General features: G+C 33.5%; 1 protein-coding gene across 1 annotated transcript in view; it reads left to right on the top strand.

Moving 5' to 3' along the window:
* GABA-B-R1 (gamma-aminobutyric acid type B receptor subunit 1) overlaps positions 1 to 22407 on the top strand; it is a 216228-nt gene that overhangs the window by 176233 nt on the left and 17588 nt on the right. The window contains exons 5-7 of the mRNA XM_088271038.1: positions 14825 to 15041; positions 15786 to 15954; positions 22274 to 22389. Of these exons, the coding sequence (XP_088127164.1) occupies positions 14825 to 15041; positions 15786 to 15954; positions 22274 to 22389 (502 nt within the window). The remainder of the gene's footprint in view (positions 1 to 14824; positions 15042 to 15785; positions 15955 to 22273; positions 22390 to 22407) is intronic.

Genomic DNA, 22407 nt, shown 5'->3' on the forward strand with positions numbered 1-22407 from the left:
ACAGTTTTATGTGATTCCCCAGTACGCTCGCCACTGGTGCCCTCCCGACGCGATTCTGCGACTCGCAGGTCACGTCGCCCCATCGGGTCTCGGCCGCGCATTGGGCTAGCTCGAGCTGGAAGGTACACAACGGACTTTATGGCCACTTTTCCGAGTAACACACATTTCCAAGTAAACAACGTAATGTACCGCACACTGTACGAATGTACTTCTCCACCCCCTCTACTGAGATTCCAATAACTTCGTTCTTAGCTTTTATATACAGCCTAATATTTTGCGTGTTACTTACATACTTATTGAGGATCTTGTAACGTAAAATTTTCGGCAATATATAGAATGTACATATTTATAAAAAATTAAGCCTAATCTTAAATATTTCTGATAAATGTAGTTCACTGTCACGAGATAATTAATGCAAAACCATTTGAAGCATCTTTCAAAAAATGTGTGTCTTCCAAACAACATGGTGAAATTACAGGAAATTTTGAAAAGATTGTATTGCATATGCACAAATTTCGAGTGTGTCCAAATAATTGTTCATAAATCTTAATTTTCTCCTTTTAGGAGTTATTTTTATATTTTTATGGCATCTCAACAAAGATGAAGAAGAACAGGAATGTCTGTGTATTTATATGGTTCATGACATCTCATAGGCTGAATAAGTAATCTCTTTACACACGTGTAACATTCACCATTCTACCCATGATTGACAACCACACTCCTCAAATTTTCGGAACCCCTAGATATGTGATCGATCTCATAAGTCCATTATACCAGAATCACAATTTTTTAGATTATGTATTTAATCGATATGGGAAAACATTGTGTATTGTTTAGTTACCCATTAAAAAATTTGATAAAATTCAAAATAATACGGCGAAGGTTTGAAATATTGAGTTTTATCATCACAGGTGTCTGAAAAAGGTGTTCAAATGATTTTTTTACTTCAGAAATTTTAATTGAAGTTTTATTTTAGCAATAATGATGTATCGAAATTTTTAAATCATTTAACAATTTCATATTGTGATTCCCGTCTTTTAAAAGAATATTTACACAATAAAGATTGAATTGCTGTTGGATTGTGTTATTTCTTGAACCACATTTGGTAGCGACTAAATTTGAGCGGTCCACATTCGAAAATAACAACCCTAAATCTACTCGTATGTAACGTAATATGATAGTTAATTGGAATTTACTACCCTGCAAAGTCTTATCCTTACCATCTTAATTTCCTTATCTTTACCCTAACTAGTAATTATTAACTAATACTTATTATTATAACATTGAAGACTCTAGAGATACTATTATCTGAGTAAACCCGCAAATTATCTATAATATATATATATATAAACGGATTTTACCCCGATATTGGAAAGTTGGCACGCTTCACTTCACTGGCCGTTCGTCGGTCGAACTTTTCGCGAGACGTAATCGACGAATATAATAGCGAATTTCAATAAGTACTTTTTTATAATATATGTAATTTGTTACGATGGTACTTATACAATGGTACTTACAATGGTGCTATTAATGTAATTTTAACATATAAGTTTTTCGGCTCACCACAGGCTATGCCTAAAGAGTCGAAGTATACATTTGTGTAATATATACTTTGCTATATTATTCAAATGTCATAAAAAAAAACCTATGTTAATTTTCAACTGGTCACGTTTTATAAAAAAAATAGACAATATTAGGAAAAATTTATTCCCTTAAAAATATTTAATATCGATGAAATTTATCCTTTTATATTAACCTGTTTCACATCAGGGAGAGTGCTTTTAAAAGGGGTGTGCTTTGCTTTTACGATTTTTAGTTGTAACTATACACGAGTATATATTGTGGATATTAGAAAAAACGTGTTTGGATTGATTTGTATTAAATTGTAAAGAACCTGTAACATAATATAAACGAAAAGTAAAATATACTTTCGTTGCTTCCATAAAACAAACGATCAAGGTGGCATTACAGTGCAGTGCATCCGCTATAATGTCCTGAGCTTCAATGATTGAGAAGATTATAAGAGTGATAAGAAGAAAAAATGGTCTGTTATTTCCATTCATATCTCTTTGCAGCATTTACAATATTTTATACAAACTACACTTGAAGTAATCTTGTACGATGAGTCATGTCGTTGTTCTTAAAAACTAACCATCACGCCGCTTCCCCGCAGGGAAAGAGAGAATCGAAAGCCACACCACTCTGTCTTTGCAAACATTCTTTGCCTCTTCTACATTCATGCATCTCCTCATACATACCTGACGATTATTACGACTCCTGACCCAGCCGCTTTTAAGTATTTGACATACCTGATTGTGCCAAGTTTTCCTCGGTCGTCCTCTGCTTCTTTTTCCAACTACATTCGCGCCATAAATTTGTTTAACCGTTCTTTCTTCACTCATACGCTCCACATGTCCAAACCATCTCAACACACCTTTCTTAATTTTATCGATAATGCTTATCTCAGCCTTACATTCTTTCCTTATTTCATCATTCGAACATCTATCAAACATCGTTTTGCCACACATTCGTCTGAGGGATCGCATTTCGACTGCATTCCGTCTGCTTTCATCCTTCTTTTGCCAACTCCATGGTTCGCTTCCATACATAAGGGTTGGAACCAGAACTCCATTGTGTACTGCCAGTTTAGCTTCCGCTGATAGATTTTTATTTGCTAAAACTGATTTTAGTGCACCATTTACTCTGTTCCCAGCCGTTGTTTTTACATTTATTATAGAAGAAACAAAAGAGAAACTTAAGCGATATCTAAAGTTTAACGAAGCAATATGCAATATTGTGTTATTCCAACTACCCAAGAATCTTTCTCATACTAACCGGAAATCCCTGAGGCAATTATGATCCAATATCGTACCGCTTTATAATTCTAATTATTGATGCATATATAATATAACAAAGTAGGAAATCATTAGCTACAATAACTACTACAGACCTCGGCTCAATCAAAAGCGATATGTTTTTAATTTTATTAATTGATTCGGAAGTCACTTTGTGATTAAAATCGATCCATTTTTAATTCAAGTCGTTCTTAGTAAATACCAATATTTATTCAAAAGTGCTGTGACATGTATTTCGATGCATTCCGAATCATGTTCAAAGAGCGTATTGCGGTGTTTGAAAATATTGTACTTGATACTGTGTTTGACAATGATGCGGATGCGAAATACATGTCACAATAGATTTTTAAAAATGGTGGTATTTACTTAAAGCTTAAATTCTTAAAATCAGTAAATTTTACTCAAATTTAAAAGAAATGTTTAAAAAAACTTTAATAAAAAATAAATAATAATAACGCTTTTAGTATAATATAGTATAGGATCAGTTAATAAAACTATATATGGAATATTATATTATTACTAGTAATAAATGTAACCCTGAAGAGGGCAACAGGTTGTTGCCAAAACTAGTTGGTTAATAAAAATGTGAGTGGATCAGAACACAAAGTATTTTTATTTCTCGAAATAATATATCAATATGATCCACAAAGTTAATGCTTTCAATATTCAAAACACTATATATGGAACATCAGCAGGTGAAAAAACAGTATGTTCTCCTATCTCAATGTTAAGATACAAACAATTTATTTTTTTCAAGTTATGTTGATGTCATTACTTTGTATTACATGAGCTTCATTTCCGTTTGAGCTTTTAAGCTCCTGTTAGCAGTTGTAATTAGTTTGTCTTATCAAACAGAAAGCAGAAAGGCATTTACGGAGCATTCACAGAGCGCAGAGGTACAGGCAGAGAGTAATGTGGACTTGAGCACAAAGAGAGATAATTAATAAGCGTTTATCTGTTGATGGGTAATGTTCATTTAGTATTAATTTCCAAGCGTCTCCTATAATATCACAGCTCACTAACAATAACACTATATCCACTCTCAGTGGCGTACTTAGTACACTTATTCTGCTATTAACAATTCGGTAGTGTAATGGCAAAGGGGTGTAATCTGTCAAATTTTTCATTTTCTATGTTTGTTCCACAAACTGTTCAAAATAGTGTTTTCCATAATCTGGCAAAAGTATATAGCTGTAGTTGCGATACTTATTAAGTTTTTATTAAGATATGTACATGTAAAAATACAAAAAACAAATTATTTATTTAATTTCACAAGTTTGTTTTTGCTGTCCTGTAAAATTTGGTGTGAGACAGATATATCCCTTCGCCTTTACATTACCGAATTATTCTGCGATTTCATAACAATAATATGTACATAAAATGGAAATCATTTTTCATTTTCTTGGTGTATGCAATTCATTTATTATATCTTCTATTCCCATTCTTTAAGTGAGTGTTAGTAAATTGTTAAAACAATCAGTTAACTCTTAGTTTTTGACATCGAGATTTTTTTGATAATTCAGTATAGATAATCTTCTTTGTACATACATTGTTTAAATATATATTCCAAAAGAGGTCTGTTGATATGAGAACATGAAAATATGGGTATTTACAAGGCTTACACCTTGTCATTGGCTGGTTTACATCTGATCGCTTCATATACTATAAAACATTGCTATTCAATCCAGGATTGATACATCCAGTTCTCATATGACATTCGTCAAGTAATCATTATGTTATTATGAAATTAGGGAAAGCATGTTTGTAAAGTTTCATGACCACAATCAATTATTTGAGTTTTATTTTATGGGGTGATTTCGAATTGTATATTATTTTACTTTTATTCTTTCTAACAGCCAGAAGTTAATCATAACTTCACCCTAAAAAATGATACTTGCAACCATGTTGAATCATCATAGAAAAACGATTTAACACGAGATTAAAAAAAAATCATTTACCATAACTTTAATATAAATTAAATTTCAAATTTTCAACATCCATAGTGAGGTGGTTAGAGCTTAAAATACCAGAAAATTTTATTTGTTGTTTTGGCATTTTGTCCGCCTCCGTAGTCTAATGGTTAGCACGCTAGGTTACCGTTCTGGAGTTCCCGGGTTCGATTCCCAGAGATGGTCAAATATAAAGTGATTTTTTCACTCTAATATTTCCCTGGACTGGTACCTGAAATGGAAGGCTGATCACCTTTCCTTCGTGTGTTAACGATCAAGATAACACTGTATTTATATAATGCAGTGCCCTATGTACCGTTGGGGTGCGGATAAGGGTTTGAAAAAATAGTTTTGGCATTGACTTTGTGGTAAAACATGATGAAATTTAAAAGAAAACAATTGTTTTTTTTCTTAACAATTGTGTGTTTTCTTTTAAATTTCAGTAATTTTCATTGTAATATTTATTTTATACTTCTTCGGACTGATCTCCGAACCACAAGACTGATCAACTTGCTTTCTTGTAACTATCGATCAATATGATACGGGGTAAGAAGAAGAAATTGGTAAATATGTTCCCGGTAAACGGGTGGCATGTGCGCTACTGGGGCACCACTGGCACTGCGGACGTAATAACAAGATGTTTTGTGACGTGTGCCGCGATACATTAAAGCCGAATGGTGTTAATATAGTGTAGATTAATACTGAACGGCGCTAATGGATCGTGTACTCCCGGGAGAGTTCCGGGACCTAATACTGTACACACGCTGCTACACTCTCTACAATACTGTATACGAGTGTTTACTACATATTATGGTATATATCTAACAGTGCAAGGTACCAGCTTAGTACAGGTCAGAGAGTATTCTCTGTATAGAAGTTGTGCTTTATAGACAAAAAAACGGCCACTTTTTTCAATGTTTTGAATATTGAAAGCATTAACTTTGTGGATCATATTGATATATTATTTCGAGAAATAAAAATACTTTGTGTTCTGATCCACTCACATTTTTATTAACCAACTAGTTTCGGCAACAACCTGTTGCCCTCTTCAGGTTTTAATTTATTACTTTTATTTATTACATTTTTCAAACTTACATATAATACATATAATTATTTACTTATACATATATTTACATATAATTATTTATAAAATTTTTCAAACTTACATATAATCAAATTGTTATCTCAGTAGATCTTCTTTTGATCGTTATACAAATCCAATGGTGCATATGGAACCGCAACGAACTGACCCAGTGTTATCTTGATCGTCAAGTAATCGTTCAATAAAGCAAGGTGATTATTCCTGTGCTCCAGGTTCTGGGATCTAGGAGTGGAATTTATTTGGTAGGATTCAGATGACGTAAGAGAAGGAGCTCAGGATGTATTATATTGCTGAGATTTGGGAAATGAATTGGAGGAGGAAAGTGGGTTAGAAAGGATACAAGGATAGGAATGTTGGTTGGTTGGAAGATTTTGATTTTTAGCAATAAGCCCGCCAATGTACATAAGTATTTTCTGTACATGTTGAAATAAATAAATAGTTTGTTTTAATTTGTACCAGAAGATGAAAACATCTGTGAAAACATCGAAACTAGTCGTTTGTATAAATAAAACTCATTAAAGTGGTATTAATTTTAATAAAATAGCTAGGTTATTTGTGGTTTCACATCCTCACTTAAATTAGCTGGCAATATAAGTCAAAATATCGTACATAAAATAATATATTTTAAATATGAAAACGCTATATTTTTAATAAAGAATAAAAAATATATATGAGGGTTTACGGTTAATATTATTTCAAGACACCTACAATATTATTATATTTTAGAAAATATATCCCGGGGCTGTTTTTCTGGAATATTTCCTTTTGTTTGTCTTGTTCTCAAAGATATTCTCGGAAAAACAATCCTATACTGTAATAATAACAGGCACCAACATGTGGGAGGGTTAACACAAAGGTCAATCAGTGTAAGTCATATTTTTAAAAGCATTTATTGAAACCTCACAGAAATTAAACATTTTCGAGGGATGGAAATTAAAAACTTTCGAGAAATTATGGTCTCTCATTGGCTGGCTTCAACGATCATCATATGATCATAATATATATTGTAGCATCAATATCATATCATTTTAGGAAGTTGTGCTTTACCATTTTCCTTATGTCCATTCGTGCGTAGACTGCAGCGACATCTAGCGATACTCTCTGTAAATAAGAAAACCTCTGAGACAAAAAAACACAAAGTATTATTTATATTTTTACAAATTTGGAAAACTTCATAATAATTAAAGATTTTGTGATTTTGACTTGTCCAATAATTTGACATTTTTACCCATTTTCCCTTATCAAATTAATCGAAAATTTCGCACTTTTTTTAGGCTTTAATCGTATAAAAATACATATTTACCAATTTGCAAGCATCTCACTCAATCTGTGCGTGTATGTATTATATTTGTACAAAAAACACTTTATTTTAACTATTGTTTACAACATTTTCAGTGTGTCCAAATACTTGTTCACAAATCTGGATTATCTCCAATTACAGGGGTTATAAAAAATAATATTAACTATAGTTTTTCATTGATATACAATACAATGGATAGCAGAAAAATCGGAACATAATCATCAGTCAATATTTAAATTCAAATCTTTGAGTGATAGAATGATTCCTGTACCGCATTTTATTTAACATTTTAATAGGCACGACCACCTCTTCGCGATTACCGTGTAAAACAATATCAGCTGGAAATGAACACGAAAATGTCAGGTATAAAAGGCTACATAGACGCGTAATAATAACGATTATTGATTGTGGCCTCAAAGCTTCCCACGATGTTTACGTAATACGTAGAACCTCTTCTAGCGAAGATGATAATGAGGGTGTAGTATTTAGCCAAAGGTGTGCGCTCCGCGGTGTGTGGGGCTTTGGAAGTACTGAAACGTATGATGCGTTATTCTCATCCGCTCTCCTTAAATTCACGCTCCTGTGATTAATTGTGGGGTAGAAATTTAATGCGTACGAATCGTGGGGCGGGTTAAACGTATAAGGAACTTACAGAAACTTCTGGAAGTCGGGGTGAAAGACATTACTGCTATATAGGAAATACATAAAATGGAGGGGGATAATTGAAAGCAAAACAGTTGATAGCAGCAGTGGCAAGGTACTCTGGGTTCCATACCAGTAGCTCCCATTACACGATGAAATTTTAAAATCTCTTGTGACATCATAAAATTAAGGATTGTGGTCCTGCAGTTAGGGTCGTGGACTCTGAGCCAGAGTTTAAAGTCTCAAACCCACTCTACTATAACTTTCTTTTTTACTTAATTTTTTTTACAAAATACATATTTAAATAATACAACATAGTTGGTAAATATACGTTACATTTCAAATATAACGTTTTTACCTCTTTAATAAAGTAGATACTTGTGTTTAGAGAAAGAGTTTGTTTTACAATATTTTTTTTGTTTTTAAACAAAGTAAATTAAAATTAAAATTAAGAATAAACAAAGTAAATTAAAAATATTTAAAAAAATTCTTTAGTATGGAGTCTAGGTAGGGATGTGTCTTATATATATTTTTTTATTTTAGTTTTAAAGATTTGATAATTTTCTATAGATTTTAAGTTTTAAAAAATATTACCTACGTACGTATTTGATTCCTTAACTGATTGATTCCGTAACTTGATTCCAATTTTTAGTAAAAATGAAGCTCCTAAGGCCTGCAAAAATAGTGTTAAATACAAATATTTTTGTACAAAATAGGAACACAAATATTTCATACATGCTTGTGAGGAATATTGAGGAAAGGTCTCTAGTGTCTGCTAGATCTTTAGTTTCTATATTTTAAAAGTGACTAATGTTAGCTTTCTGCAAGCATATAAACATTTTATTTGACCACACCAGGATGGTGCATAGGACATCCCATCGGAACATGGTAGTGTTAACTTGGTCGTATATTGTATAAAGGCAAGGTGATCAATTCTGTAGATTTTTTTATGTATAAAGAAGTGAAATATGTTTGATAGGAAACGGGTTACAAAAGCTAAGAAGCTTACGGTTTATAGTTATTACTGTTATATTGGGAAAGGAAATGGGGAAAAATAGTACGTACAAAAAAGAGAGTGCCATAAATATCGTGTATATATGTATGTGTGTGTGAACTTGTATATGTGTGCATGTGTGTTTGTGTGTGTGTGTGTGTGTGTGTGTTTATGTGCGTAAGCGTATGTGTTATTTAATAAAAGATAAATAAATCAACGGTTTTCGAAGCTTCTAAGCTCATTTTATGTCAAAATCTATTTTCTAAGTATTATTTTCTGAAATTTTAAAAAATTATGTCATTTTAAGATGCCAATTCTAAACTTCAATAACTTATCTACTTACCATCACACCGTTTCCCCCTCAAGGGGATATGCAAAGAGAATAATAGAACGCCACACAACTCTGTCTTTGCAAACAATCTTCGCCCCTTCCGCATTCATGCATCTCCTCATACATTCTAAAATTGTGTACACGGAAACATCAAACAAGCTTTCGTCGCTTGTTAATGATAAACCAATATGCACAGTATTATATGTGAAGACGCAAAAGGATGCAGTCGAGATTTGGAGAAATGGACACTTAAACTTTATAAAATAAAACAATTCTGTTTGTAACCACTTTTTTACTGGTGCATTTTTTCTCCAACTGGTTTCGATAAGAACTGGTTTCGACAAGAAATTGACACTTTTTCGGTAAGAACCGGTTTCGACAATAAATGGATACTTTTTGGCTAGAAAATCCTAATCTTTATATCGCATATTCACCATTCACGCGGTTATTTTAAAGTGTCCATTTACTGAACTCATCTTGTTGGCAATTTTCCACAGCCTCTTTACGGCTAGTGGCGATGTCACGGCTTCCCGACGCACACAGCCACTTCCGACCCCAGACTATCTTGTTCCAGTTAGCTAGTCCCGAGGAATTCATTATCTTTTATGAGTCCATTCTCCTATCAAATCTGTGTCTACGAGAAACCGTCGAGAGAGGAAAAAGATTGAGTTTTTAAAGTGCACGATTTTTTTTCCTTTATTAACGGCCGAAGCCAATTTGTACATAATATATCGCAGTCGTACAGGAGAAAGTGACCAACTGACAAAACGTAAAATGTTCAGGAGGGCCATTTAAGTCACTTTTGCTTGGCAACAAAATAAACATCAATGCAGTTAGTCATTTTTAACAAGTCAATATATTATACGTCCAAGTTAAAAATCCTTTGGGATTTTTTCAGGGCAATATTAAGCCAGTAAGATTTCAAATAGTCAATGATCACGTTTTTGTAAACAAATGCACTTGGTCACTTTCTCCTGTATGACTACGATATTACATATTTTATTTATTGTTTCGGCATTAACTTTGTGGTAAGACATGTTACAATGATTAAAGAAAACACTTGTTTTATACCACTTGACTTTTATTATAGACTACATGTTTCAGAAGTTAAACTTCCATCATTCAGGTCTGTATAATAATATATTATTATACAGCCCTGAATGATGGAAGTTTAACTTCTGAAACATGTAGTCTATAATAAAAGTCAAGTGGTATAAAACAAGTGTTTTCTTTAATCATCGTAATATATTACATATTATTTTTTGACATCTCATCAAAGATGTAGAAGAATATGGAAGTCTGGGCATTTACAGGGCCGTCATAGGCTGGTTTAAGTGATCACTTTACACATGCGTAGTATTCACCAATTCTACCCATTATTGACAACCACACTACTCAAATTCTTGGAAGTTCTATATATATAAACCAATTTTGAAACATTGTTCTTGAATCACTAGAACTTCACTAGAAACATCTATTGGTGAGATGAAAAGAAGCTTTTTATTGAGCAGACACTCTTTTATTACATGTCAAAAAATAATATGAAAATAACTCCTGTAATTGGAGATAATCCAGATTTTGTTAACAAGTATTTGACACACTCAAAATGTTGTAATATATTACATGTATACTTTATGATAAAAAAATATGTTTTCTCTTTTTAAGTTTATTATTGGTTCTAAAAGTACTTATCTTAATAAGGATGAACATAGTAAATACAAGAAATTATGCATTAGCCTGAAATATTGTAATTATAATTGCTTTATAGTTAAGAAGTGACATATTCCAGATATCGGTATGGTCCGCGAACTCATTTAATGATGCAGTGCCCTATGCACCATCGGGTGCGGATGAGGGTTCGAAGATGACGAAGAATGCTTGAGAAGATGCATGAATGTGGAAGGGTCGAAGATTGTTCGCAAAGAAAGATTGGTGTAAGGTTCTATTATATCTGCCTACCCCTGCGGGGAAGTGGTGTGACGGTTAGTTAGTTTTTTTGTTTACTGTATGAAATGGCATTTATGTTCTTAAACTTCATATTAAGTGTTAACACATATAAGTACTTGAATAGGCGAAATGTTTCAATAGCTTGTATGTATATGGGTACCCAACCCCTTACCACAACATATTAAAATAAAACAACAACATAATTAAGTTAGAAGAAATATAAATCCACTTAATGATCTATAAACCTTGTACATAATAAGCAAGGTAAATAATTAATGTAGCTCCAATTAAAAAAAAAACCTCTTACCATAGTCATAACCACGATTCTTCTCTTCATTCTCTCTATTAAGGCTATTAAAATATTAAAACGTTGTATTTTCATATGTACATATTAAAAATGTTTGAAAGAACTTTCAAATTTGACAGAGAGGTCTTAATAAAGGCGAATACATGAATTTATTTTCCGAAACGTATTTATCGAGTATTATTTTATTCTCACTAAAGACAGCACATCTCAATGTCTCGCCCCCTGCTGTGAAAAATGAATACGTCACTCCAATGTTTCTCAAATATTCCTTGTTTTTCCTGCATTTATTTTATTCCACTTATTTACTTGTACTCCAGTGCAAATTATCTTTTTATACGGTAAGTCTGGGCTGATGTCAATTTTAACAAAGATACGAAAGCGGTTGATGAAATATATATATATATATATATATATATATATATATATATATATATATATATATATATATATATATATATATATATATATATATATATACATATGCAATTAAAATAATATTATTCATTTTAAAATACAATGCTTGTGCATTTGAAATGAGCGTGCATTTATTTGGCTGCAGTCTTTCATACGATTTCCACGTGCGATGGCGCATACTGCACAAATCAAGCTATAAAATGCGTATGTGTAAATTTACCTGTTGTTTTTGGAATTTATATATTATATATTTCAAATATTTCGACATAAAAGCTTCTATTCGTAGTCTAGTGGTGCACAGGGCACCGCATTGCATCGATACGGTGTTAACTTAATCGAAAATTTATCAAGATCATTCAAATATTTGTGTGAAAATGCTCTTACATGTGTCTTTTTCTCGGACATTATCATATTGTAATAGAAAATAAGTACTTTATTCAATTACTCTTATATAAATCGTTATCCAAGACAAAAGAAGATTGTTTTTGGAGCGAGTTGTTAGGTTAGGTAAGGTTAGGTTAGGTGAGGTTAGATTCGATTTGAGATTCGAGAGAAAGTTTGCGAAGTTCTGGTCGCCACCATTAGCACCCTCGGCCTCGGTGGAAAGCCTTATCACTACCTATTATTCCTTTCTGACTTTTCTCTTATTTAAACACCTACTTTCCCCCAATTCCCTTTTCAATTGAATTTTTACCTTCCAAAAAATTCTTAAATTCTGAAAAAATATACAGCTATTAAAATGGCGACACGCATCATACATGTAATGGAGCAGGTATTTTATATAAAAAATGTCATCATTACAGACAAAATCTAGAGAATACTGAAGTTCGCAGGGATGTAAAAATGTACGATAACATATACACTATTCTTCTTCTTTTTTACCGTTATCCCCATACACCTATATGATGCACAGGGCACCGTATTGGGTTGACCAGTGTCAACTTAATTATTGATTAAATGAAGGCAAGGTGGAAAGATTAGATCTTTGCTCCAGATTCTTGGATTTTGGAGAGCAATATATATGATGGGATATAGGTGCCGATTAATTAAGCGCATAGTGAAGTATATCAACAGAGAAGTAGCAGCATACTTGCAGGGCACTCTGAGTAGCATACTCGTACATTTATGAGTTTATTTAACACTGTTAAGGTATACGAGTCCCTTGAGGTTGAAATAAAATAATAAAAATTAAATTTTGATACAACTCGCAGATATTTGAAACCGATTTTTTTCGAAAAAGGTTTTTTTATTTTATGTAAGACCACTTAACTTTTTACGTAAGATCCACCCCAACTGGCCAATTACAGCCCTCTTTCCCCTCCCCTACCTACCGGAGCCATCATTTGCAATGCAAATATTTACGACTTTTCCAATATTACAATCCTACGTGATTTCTTAAGTGCTGAATTTCAGCAAGCCATGAAGTTTTCTATAGCATCTGGCAAACTGGCCCTAACGAGCGAAACACTCTGGCGACAAAACACTCGTATATTGCCGTGCTAAGCCCAGGTGGGGTATCTATTTATCGGTGGAGTTTACTAACAGAGTAATAGCAGATTTAACTCGTGAAAGAAATCCTTAGATAAAAGTATTTATACTGAGTTGGAATACTTCAATATCTTTAAATTTCGTATTATAAAAGTTGATATTTAATTATATTTAGGCCTGCCTGTATACGGCTACGCGTTGCTGTGCTCAGTTTCGTCAAAGTAAAAAAAGACATAAAAACAAATGCAAAGTTGAGTCAAAACTTCAAAACAACCCGTTAATAACTTTAGGAGATTGTTAATTTTGAAGAAACGTATTTATTAAGATTACTCGAAAGTTATAACCTATCTATACGTATATATACGTGTATATATGTAAATATATGTTTATATATATATATATATATATATATATATATATATATATATATATATATATATATATATATATATATATATATATATATATATATATATATATATATAAAATACATGCGACGTTACATACTGCTTACGGAAAAACTTTTCTCTTATAAAAACTGCATCAATATATAAGAATATCTGAAAGTATCAGTTACTCCTTTTTCGTTTAATAGAGCAGTAGGTACGTATCGCAAGTCTCGAGAGGTGGTTCGAAGAATTCAGTGAGAAATTTACCTCTCGGCTTTGGAAGTATTTCCTGGAAATTATCTAATTAGTAGAACGTTTAACTTGCCCTATTTTCTTCCCAGCGAAATGTATTTTTTTCATTTTTTTGTAAATTTAAGTTTAAATTTGTAGCTTAAAAAAGGAAGAAAAATACGAAAAATGGTATTTACTGTGATTCGGTCAACGCCGAAAGGTTTTTCGTTCCTACATGTCATTATTCGACAGCAGTTACCTACTCGTTTCGTTAAATTAGCAGTTAAATTGCGATTTTTCTACTACTAGTACTCTACCATCACGCTGGTTTTCTACAGGGGTAGGATAAAACGCTATACTAGTTTGTCTGATGACATTCCTAAATTCCCATACATCCATTTATCTAACTCCTAAAAAAGCTAGAGTACTTTGGTCATTTCATCAAAGGAAAACAATGTCAGTCCAAGGTAAAAACGTTGTACTAGTTTCATTTATTGCTTCGGCACTCACTTTGTGGTAACATCTACCCATTTTTAATTCATGTTTTACTAAGTTAATGCCACCATCTTTTAAAATCTATTGTGACACGTGTTTCGATGTGTTCCTCATTGTTTTCAAACAATGTATGTGAAGCTTAGTCTTAATTTAGAGTCCTTGGGACGTTGAAGGTTGAAGAGGGGCTTTTTTTAATTATATTTATTTATAAATTAATACGAAAAGTCATACGCTCTTACCCTTTCTTCAACCCTTCAACAACGTCCCCAGAACTCTAAAATTTAGGCTTGGCTTCACATACTGGTTCTACTGTATCATTCAAATGAGCTACCATAAAATTTTCCTTTGAAATACTTAATTTTTTAAATATATTGTTCCAGACTGTTGAAGACTTAGAGGCCCGCTGCAAGGAAGCTGGCATAGAGATAGTGACCAGACAGTCCTTCTTGTCGGACCCCGGGGACGCGGTGCGCAACCTGCGGCGCCAGGACGCGCGCATCATCGTGGGGCTCTTCTACGTGGTGGCCGCGCGCCGGGTGCTCTGCGACCTCTACAAGCATCAGCTCTACGGCAGCTCCTACGTCTGGTTCTTTATTGGTAAGTTCTTAGAAGATTGATCTTAATGATCGAGTAAGTGATTGACTTGAAGTAAGGAACGTGCAATGGACGCAGCAACTGATAGTCATAGCTATTGCCAAGAAAGGTCGATTCAGTTGGGAAAGTCATATACATGTACTTTGATTGACTCCCGAGAGACTAGTAGGCGTGCATTTCTTACACCAGGTTTTTGCTGCCCAGAACGCCAGTTCTCGCCCTATATAAATATATGTGTATAACCAGATTGAGAATTCCATATAACATAAAGAGTGTATAAGGAATGATCTCTTGATTTCGTTGTTTGTTCATTATTCTATACTTTTCAACTATATACTCGTATGTCCGTTTCCATTTCTTCTTAATATCCGATAGGAGATTCTCGCTACTATCCGTGGTATTTCTAAAGATCCTGTAGAATTTATACAATCATTTTAAAGACTTAAAGTTTTTTTAAATATTGTGAAGATTTAATTATGCCCAATCAATTCAATTCCACACAATTCGATAAGTTAGCTCCTAAATGACTCCTATCATATATGTTATGTAGGTATAGCCAAGAAGACGCGATGTGGGGTGTATAGACAGTGAAACTAATCTACTTTATACTTCTCTTTCCATTTAAGATCTTGTGACATCCTCAGAGCTTCTGATAATGACAGTATTGTTGAACTTTTGATAGTATCGCCCTATGTTGTTACATAATTGCATGTTTGCATGACATAAACGTCTCGTCTGCGTCTGCAGGTTGGTACGAGGACAACTGGTTCGAGGTGAACCTGGAGCGCGAGGGGGTGGACTGCACGGCCGAGGAGATGAGGAAGGCGGCCGAGGGACACCTCACCACGGAGGCGCTCATGTGGAACCAGAACGCGCACCAGCCCACCATCTCGGGCATGACGTCCGAGGACTTTCGGTCGGCAAACCTTTTCTTATTACCTGTATCTCTTCAATGGCCCGTCCTTTTGATCTGGTATTCTTGGTGATGTTTCCATTAACAGCAATATCTCATGTGCTTAGTCAGGGGTTCTTACCGATGTCGGAAATAACGTATTTCTCTCAATTAGCTACATTACAGTTTATCATGTTTCTTCATTTTGATTTGCGATTTCCCTCCAAACTTCATAACATTTTATTTATTTTAATTATGCCAGGTACCACACCATATTAATTTGTATTCGGAAGTTAAGGGTTATGCCCTTGAAGGGATTTTCTCACGAAAATTATAACTTACTAACCAATCACTCCGCTTCCCCGCAGGGGTAGGCAGAGAGAAAAGAACGTCACGTCAATCTGTCTTTGCACACAATTTTCGCCTCTTCCACATTCATACATACACTGTGATTATTCCTACTGCTGACCATACCACTTCCAACTATTTGAATTACTTGATTATGTCAAGTTTTCCTCGTAAATATAAAAAAAAAACATATAAACTATCCTTCAAATAAATATTCAAGTAAACAAAAACTTATTAATTTTTCAAAATAATGATATTTTGTTAACTAAATAATCAAGTTAGTAAATTCTTCCATTCAACTCATAACATTCTACTGAATCAAAGATAATAAAATGTATGGTAATCATACATTTTCGATTCAAGATATCCAATCGTGGCATCGGGAACCTTCGAAATCTAATCATCGAAAACCCAACACGGTGTTTTTGCGATAAATGAAGGTTAAAGATAACAAAAAAAAATAAGGGCAAAGGGGACGTTTTGGGACCTACTATACTTCTAATTTCCTCCAAACCACCGGCCCCCGAAAACGTCCCCTAAACAGTAACCTAAAAAGTTTACAGAACGGTCCCTGCGGTTCTCACTTTAGGGCTTTTGTTTCACGCTCGCCGCAGAGGAGATAACGTTTTTTAAAATTTGCAGATTTTGCTTCTCTAAAATTTAATTCTACTTTGTAACTTTGATGAATATCTACAAACGAAATCGCATTTTTAAATTAATTTAAGGCGTTCTCTCAAAAATCTCAAGCGTTCAAATCACAACGCGCTCGGCCACACTGAGGGATGAACGTCGTAGATGGAGTAAACCCAGATTTGTGAACAAGTATTTGGGCACACTCAAAATGTTGTAAATAAAAAAATAATAATAATAATAAAACCCTTATCCGCACCCCAATGGTGCATAGGGCACTGCTTCATATAAACGCAGTGTTATCTTGATCGTTTATACATGAAGGAAAGGTGATCAGCCCTCCGCTTCAGGTACCAGTCCAGGGTAATATTGAATAAATATAACAGTGAAAAAATCACTTTGGTATTTATTTGGCCCCCCCTGGGAATCGAACCCGGGACCTCCAGAACGGTAGCCGAGCGTGCTGACCATAACACTACGGAAGCAGACGGAGGCATAAATAAAAATACCTGGTCAAATTAAAAGCTACATAACTATTTTTTTCAGGCGTTCCTAATATGTAAAAATAATTCGGGGTTCGAATCTGGCATACAAATAAAGGCTTTTCTCAATCCAGCATAAATGGCTGTTGCAAACTCATATGTATTGTAAACTCACTGTGTCCTGAAATTTATCAATATATCTAGGAATTCAGAAAACTTGAGTGGTGTGGTTGTCAATCAAGGATAGAATGGCGAATGTTGCACGTGTGTAAAGTGTTCACTTAACTAGCCTATGATAGGTCATAAACCCTGTAAATACCCAGACTTCCATATTCGTCTTCATCTCTGTTGAGATGTGAAAAAATATTAAATTATTTTGACCATCCTGTTAATCAAAACCAAGACCTCGAGTACACTATGGAGGCAGACAATGTGTTTAGTTATGGTTGGGTTATTGCACAGAAACAACATCTTCCGCTCACATATCGCTCAGTCCTTTCAAGAACGTCATAAATCAAAAATCGTCAATTTTCGGTTGTGCATGTTTTCGGAATGCAAAGAAAATGTACTTTATCCCAGCAAAAGCGGCATATTTTTAACTTAATATTTACCCGCTACAGGGCAGAATGTGTTGTTTTTACAATTTGAAGAAAAGGTATTGTTTAATTATTTTTTTAAATATACTAAATATTTTTCAAATGGAGAAAAAACCTTCAGGTTTTACCTAAAAAGATCTGGTGTACAGTAAAGAGTTCAATAAGTGGCTTGATATTTATTTTTAATATATTGTATTATATTTTTAACCTTTAAAAACGTTCTCCTGAAAACTCAAGTTTTTTTTATTTATGACGTTCTTGAAAGGAGTGAGCGATATGCCTTATGTTCTAAGGCATCTATCTCCATAACCTCAAACTTATCCATTTAACCGCAGATCTACCCACTTCTGGTTACCAACAAGACGTAAACTCGACCGCCCAACAACTTTATTAAATATATATTTACATTTCCTTACGCAAACAGATAAACAAATTTAGTAGCTAACCGCGGTCTACGGTTTATAAAGTGTGTTTAAATACAAACTTTCACAGTAACGCACAAATAATGGGTTAAGAAAATGTTTCGTTAGTTTTCAAAGTCAGACAAATCTAATATAAATGAAGTGGGTAACAATGGCCTATTGTTTTGTCACATACCTGTAACTTGAGTAGATTTATCGAAAAGCTAATTTTGTCATTAAAATCGATAACCACATCTGTAATTGTCTAAAAACAAGCTAACGAGGACAAATCACGGGGTGAAAGCCATACGGGTCTAAATGACAAATGGTCTAAATACAGACGCAGTTGAATAGAATCTCGACTACAAAACTGGCGTCGCAAAACGAAGTATTATTTTCAAATGGTTTGATTGGTTGTATTTGTTTTAAATACCTTCCTTTTGTTATCTACCTTTACTTACCATTTATCCTACCTCTAAAATAAAAGCTTGCATACAATTATATTCATCCTTCTCCTTACTCCAATTCGCACCCAATAGACCTTTGTCAGACGGGAGGAATATCTAATTTAACATATTCAACCTATAAAGTATTGTATTAGACTCGTTTTGTGTTCATAACAGCAGATATAATTAATATTTTCATTCATCATTTTCTTTTGGAAAATTCGCCTTCGAAAAAACGTTATTTTCGTAAGGTGGCAATGAATGACGTCACTGAAACGATGGAGTTATTTTAATATTGGTAACATTGCTAAATTATTGGCGGCTCTATTTGTTGATGTCTATGGTCCACCCTCTCACTTTTTGTGTTACTCTTTATGATTTTAAAGTTACAATAACTTCATGTAATTCATGAGTAAAAATTCTAGGCAAAAACACTCGCTAACTACTAAGTATGTGATTGTTTTACCTAAATGACGGTAAGATACAGGAGGCTCGCCATAAACTTCTTCATTTATATGGCTCTTTCCTTACAAGGTCAAATATTAACGAGGTTTCTGAATACGGGTATATTATTCAAAAGTGAAAAAAAATGTTTGCGTCTCGCCGTTTTGATTATTCATCGGTTATGGATGTGTCTGATTTTGATATTGAAGGTACAGTCGTAACAATGTGACATTTTGAGTCTTTTTCGGAGCCGGAAATTAATTTAAACTCATAGAAAGGAGAGTGAGTTTAATGGTCCATTAGTCGAGAACGACATTACTGTGTATTCAGTTGCCCCATACCCCGCGTTACATCAACACCCTTAACGGTGGTCGAGTTCATCCTGGAAGTGAAAAGTGACGCGAGATAATGGCTTTATTGCCGCAAGATGGCTCCCAAACCGTACATCAAGCTGACGGACCGTCCGCTACAACAATCTCCCGACATCTGTCGTAAATAACGCACTTCTTACAGTCAGTTCCCCCGAGTTACATACTCCTTGGTTTACGTTAATTTTCAGTTGCCTTTTATTCTATTGTGTCATAGTATATTGTAAAGTATTTTACAGTACCTATATTGAAATAAATAATGAAAATGTTGACTACTCGCAGGTATTTTTTTTAATTACTTTGCTTGTGTCGTTGGTGTCATATGAAATATTATATATTCCACTGCAGTATCCAAGAATTTAGATCACAGAATTCTTTGCCTTCATGTAATTGGTAATCAAGTCAATACCGCGTCAATCCAAAGCGGCGTCCTCTGTACCAATTTGGTGGTCCCAATAAGTAATTATGATAACTGATTTTGAGGCACTTAACGATGAATATCGCCTAGCCAGCTAATGACATATCGTTGGCTAAGTGAATGTTCAAAATTCCACATATTTTCTTCACACCTTCATCATCTCTGTTTAAATATCAATTATAATCATTATTCTTATCCCGCTTTTTTTACGTTTTAAAGACGTTTCACATAAAAAATATGCAAGTTCGATTACTTCATCTATAAATCCGACGTAATATCCGAGTTACGCAACTGACCAAATAGCCCATTCGTAAGTCGGGGTGTCACCATACCATAACTTATTTTGGCTTTACGACTTTTAATGGAATGACTTTTATGATATTTTTTACGACGTCACTACATTGTGCAAGTGTTTGAGATACCCCTTTATTGCACTCAAGTGCCTACAATCTACAATACAGCGTTATTGTCTCGATTACCAACTTTTTCCTGTAAACCACTTTCAATGTATCCACCTACTTTTTATCGCACTAAACGAAAATAAAATTTTTACATAAAAACTTTTTTTTTAACATTTTTTTTCTGAAGTGAGTATCGAGACTCTTCTGACAAAACATCGTCAACTCCTTGTCTAGCGCCCTTGAGGTAGTATTTTACGAAAATGGCGCTATTTAAATCATCCAAAATTATTATCATTATTAACTCCAGCCAGGTGAAGATCACTTTGTTTTAGTAAATCTACACAAAATAAATTTATTATATATGATGGAAAAAATATTAACCTTTATTGCAATCCGATCCTTGGAGTAGAAATGAATTGTTTTGAGTATCCGATTTTTCAAAAAATTTATACAAAACAGTTTACTAAAACAAAACAATACTTCCTTAGGTCAGGCGTTTACAGTGTTTTGACGGAAATGTGTAGATTTTTACTTTTTTTATAAATAACTGTTTATTGGATTTCTAATTTTAATGTTGCACTATTTCTAGTTATATTCATATAATATATTTATTTAAAAAAAAAAAACATTTATATATACATATTTATATATATATATATATATATATATATATATATATATATATATATATATATATATATATATATATATATATATATATATACATATATATATATAAATATACATATATATAATACATGTATATGTATATATATTTTTTAAACATATTACATACATGAGTCATATATACATATAATATTCCCGATGAGTAATTTCTATTTCTTATTTTGGGACATGGGATTAAGGTTAACAAGACTGGAAATTAATAATAATAATAAAACCCTTATCCGCACCCCAATGGTGCATAGGGCACTGCTTCATATAAACGCAGTGTTATCTTGATCGTTTACACATGAAGGAAAGGTGATCAGCCCTTCGCTTCAGCTACCAGTCCAGGGTAATGTTGAATAAATATTACAGTGAAAAAATCACTTGTATTTATTTGACCCCCCCTGGGAATCGAACCCGGGACCTCCAGAACGGTAGCCGAGCGTGCTGACCATGACATTAAGACTGGAAATTAAGTAAAATCAACTTCACAATTTTACCTCTGAGGCTATTAGCTTTCCATTTTATAAATTTGCAACATAACATGTAGTCTATCTAAACGGTGGCATGATTCATAATACCTGAAATTAGTTCATGTCATCGTGTAGTCACCAGTTTTGTTTTTTTATGCCTTGATAGGGTGTAGCTTGATGTCAATTTGTTTTGACAACATTCTTCACTTGATTCGAAAATTATATCCTAATATGTTTGCTTCAGAGTAACCAATAAAACGCGTTATTAATATCATCTTCTAGCTTTCAGAGCAGTTCTCCTGAAATGTTCGGGTTTCACACTCCTCTTTATATAAAATAATGTTTCAAAACTTCAAATATTTGAGAATGAAATATTTCAATAAACTCCCTAAAGAAATTTAAAAAACAAAAGATATAAAAATTATTAAGAAAAAAATTAATGCCCATTACATATAAATCTTGAAAAAAAATACATAAAAATAGACTATTATACCATTCATTATATAAAACATTAAACCTTGAGTGTAAGTCCCTCTCCAAGCACAAGAGCTCAGTCTCTTTTTTGGAGAGGCACAGCGAATCTAAAACTATAAGTTTGCCATATGTATAAATGTTTAGAAATTGTATTATGTTGTACATAAATAAAAAATGTATATTTCCCTTACAGAAAGAGATTGAATGCCGTACTGAGTCGGGAAGGATACGACATAGAGAACCTCCGCTACCCGGAAGGGTACCAGGAGGCGCCCCTGGCGTACGACGCAGTCTGGTCCGTGGCTCTAGGTGAGTGCGACACAATGC

This window comes from Brachycentrus maculatus, unplaced genomic scaffold (assembly GCF_059751285.1).
Source record: "Brachycentrus maculatus isolate JH-2025_06_01 unplaced genomic scaffold, ASM5975128v1 h1tg000418l, whole genome shotgun sequence".
Classification (NCBI taxonomy): domain Eukaryota; kingdom Metazoa; phylum Arthropoda; class Insecta; order Trichoptera; family Brachycentridae; genus Brachycentrus; species Brachycentrus maculatus.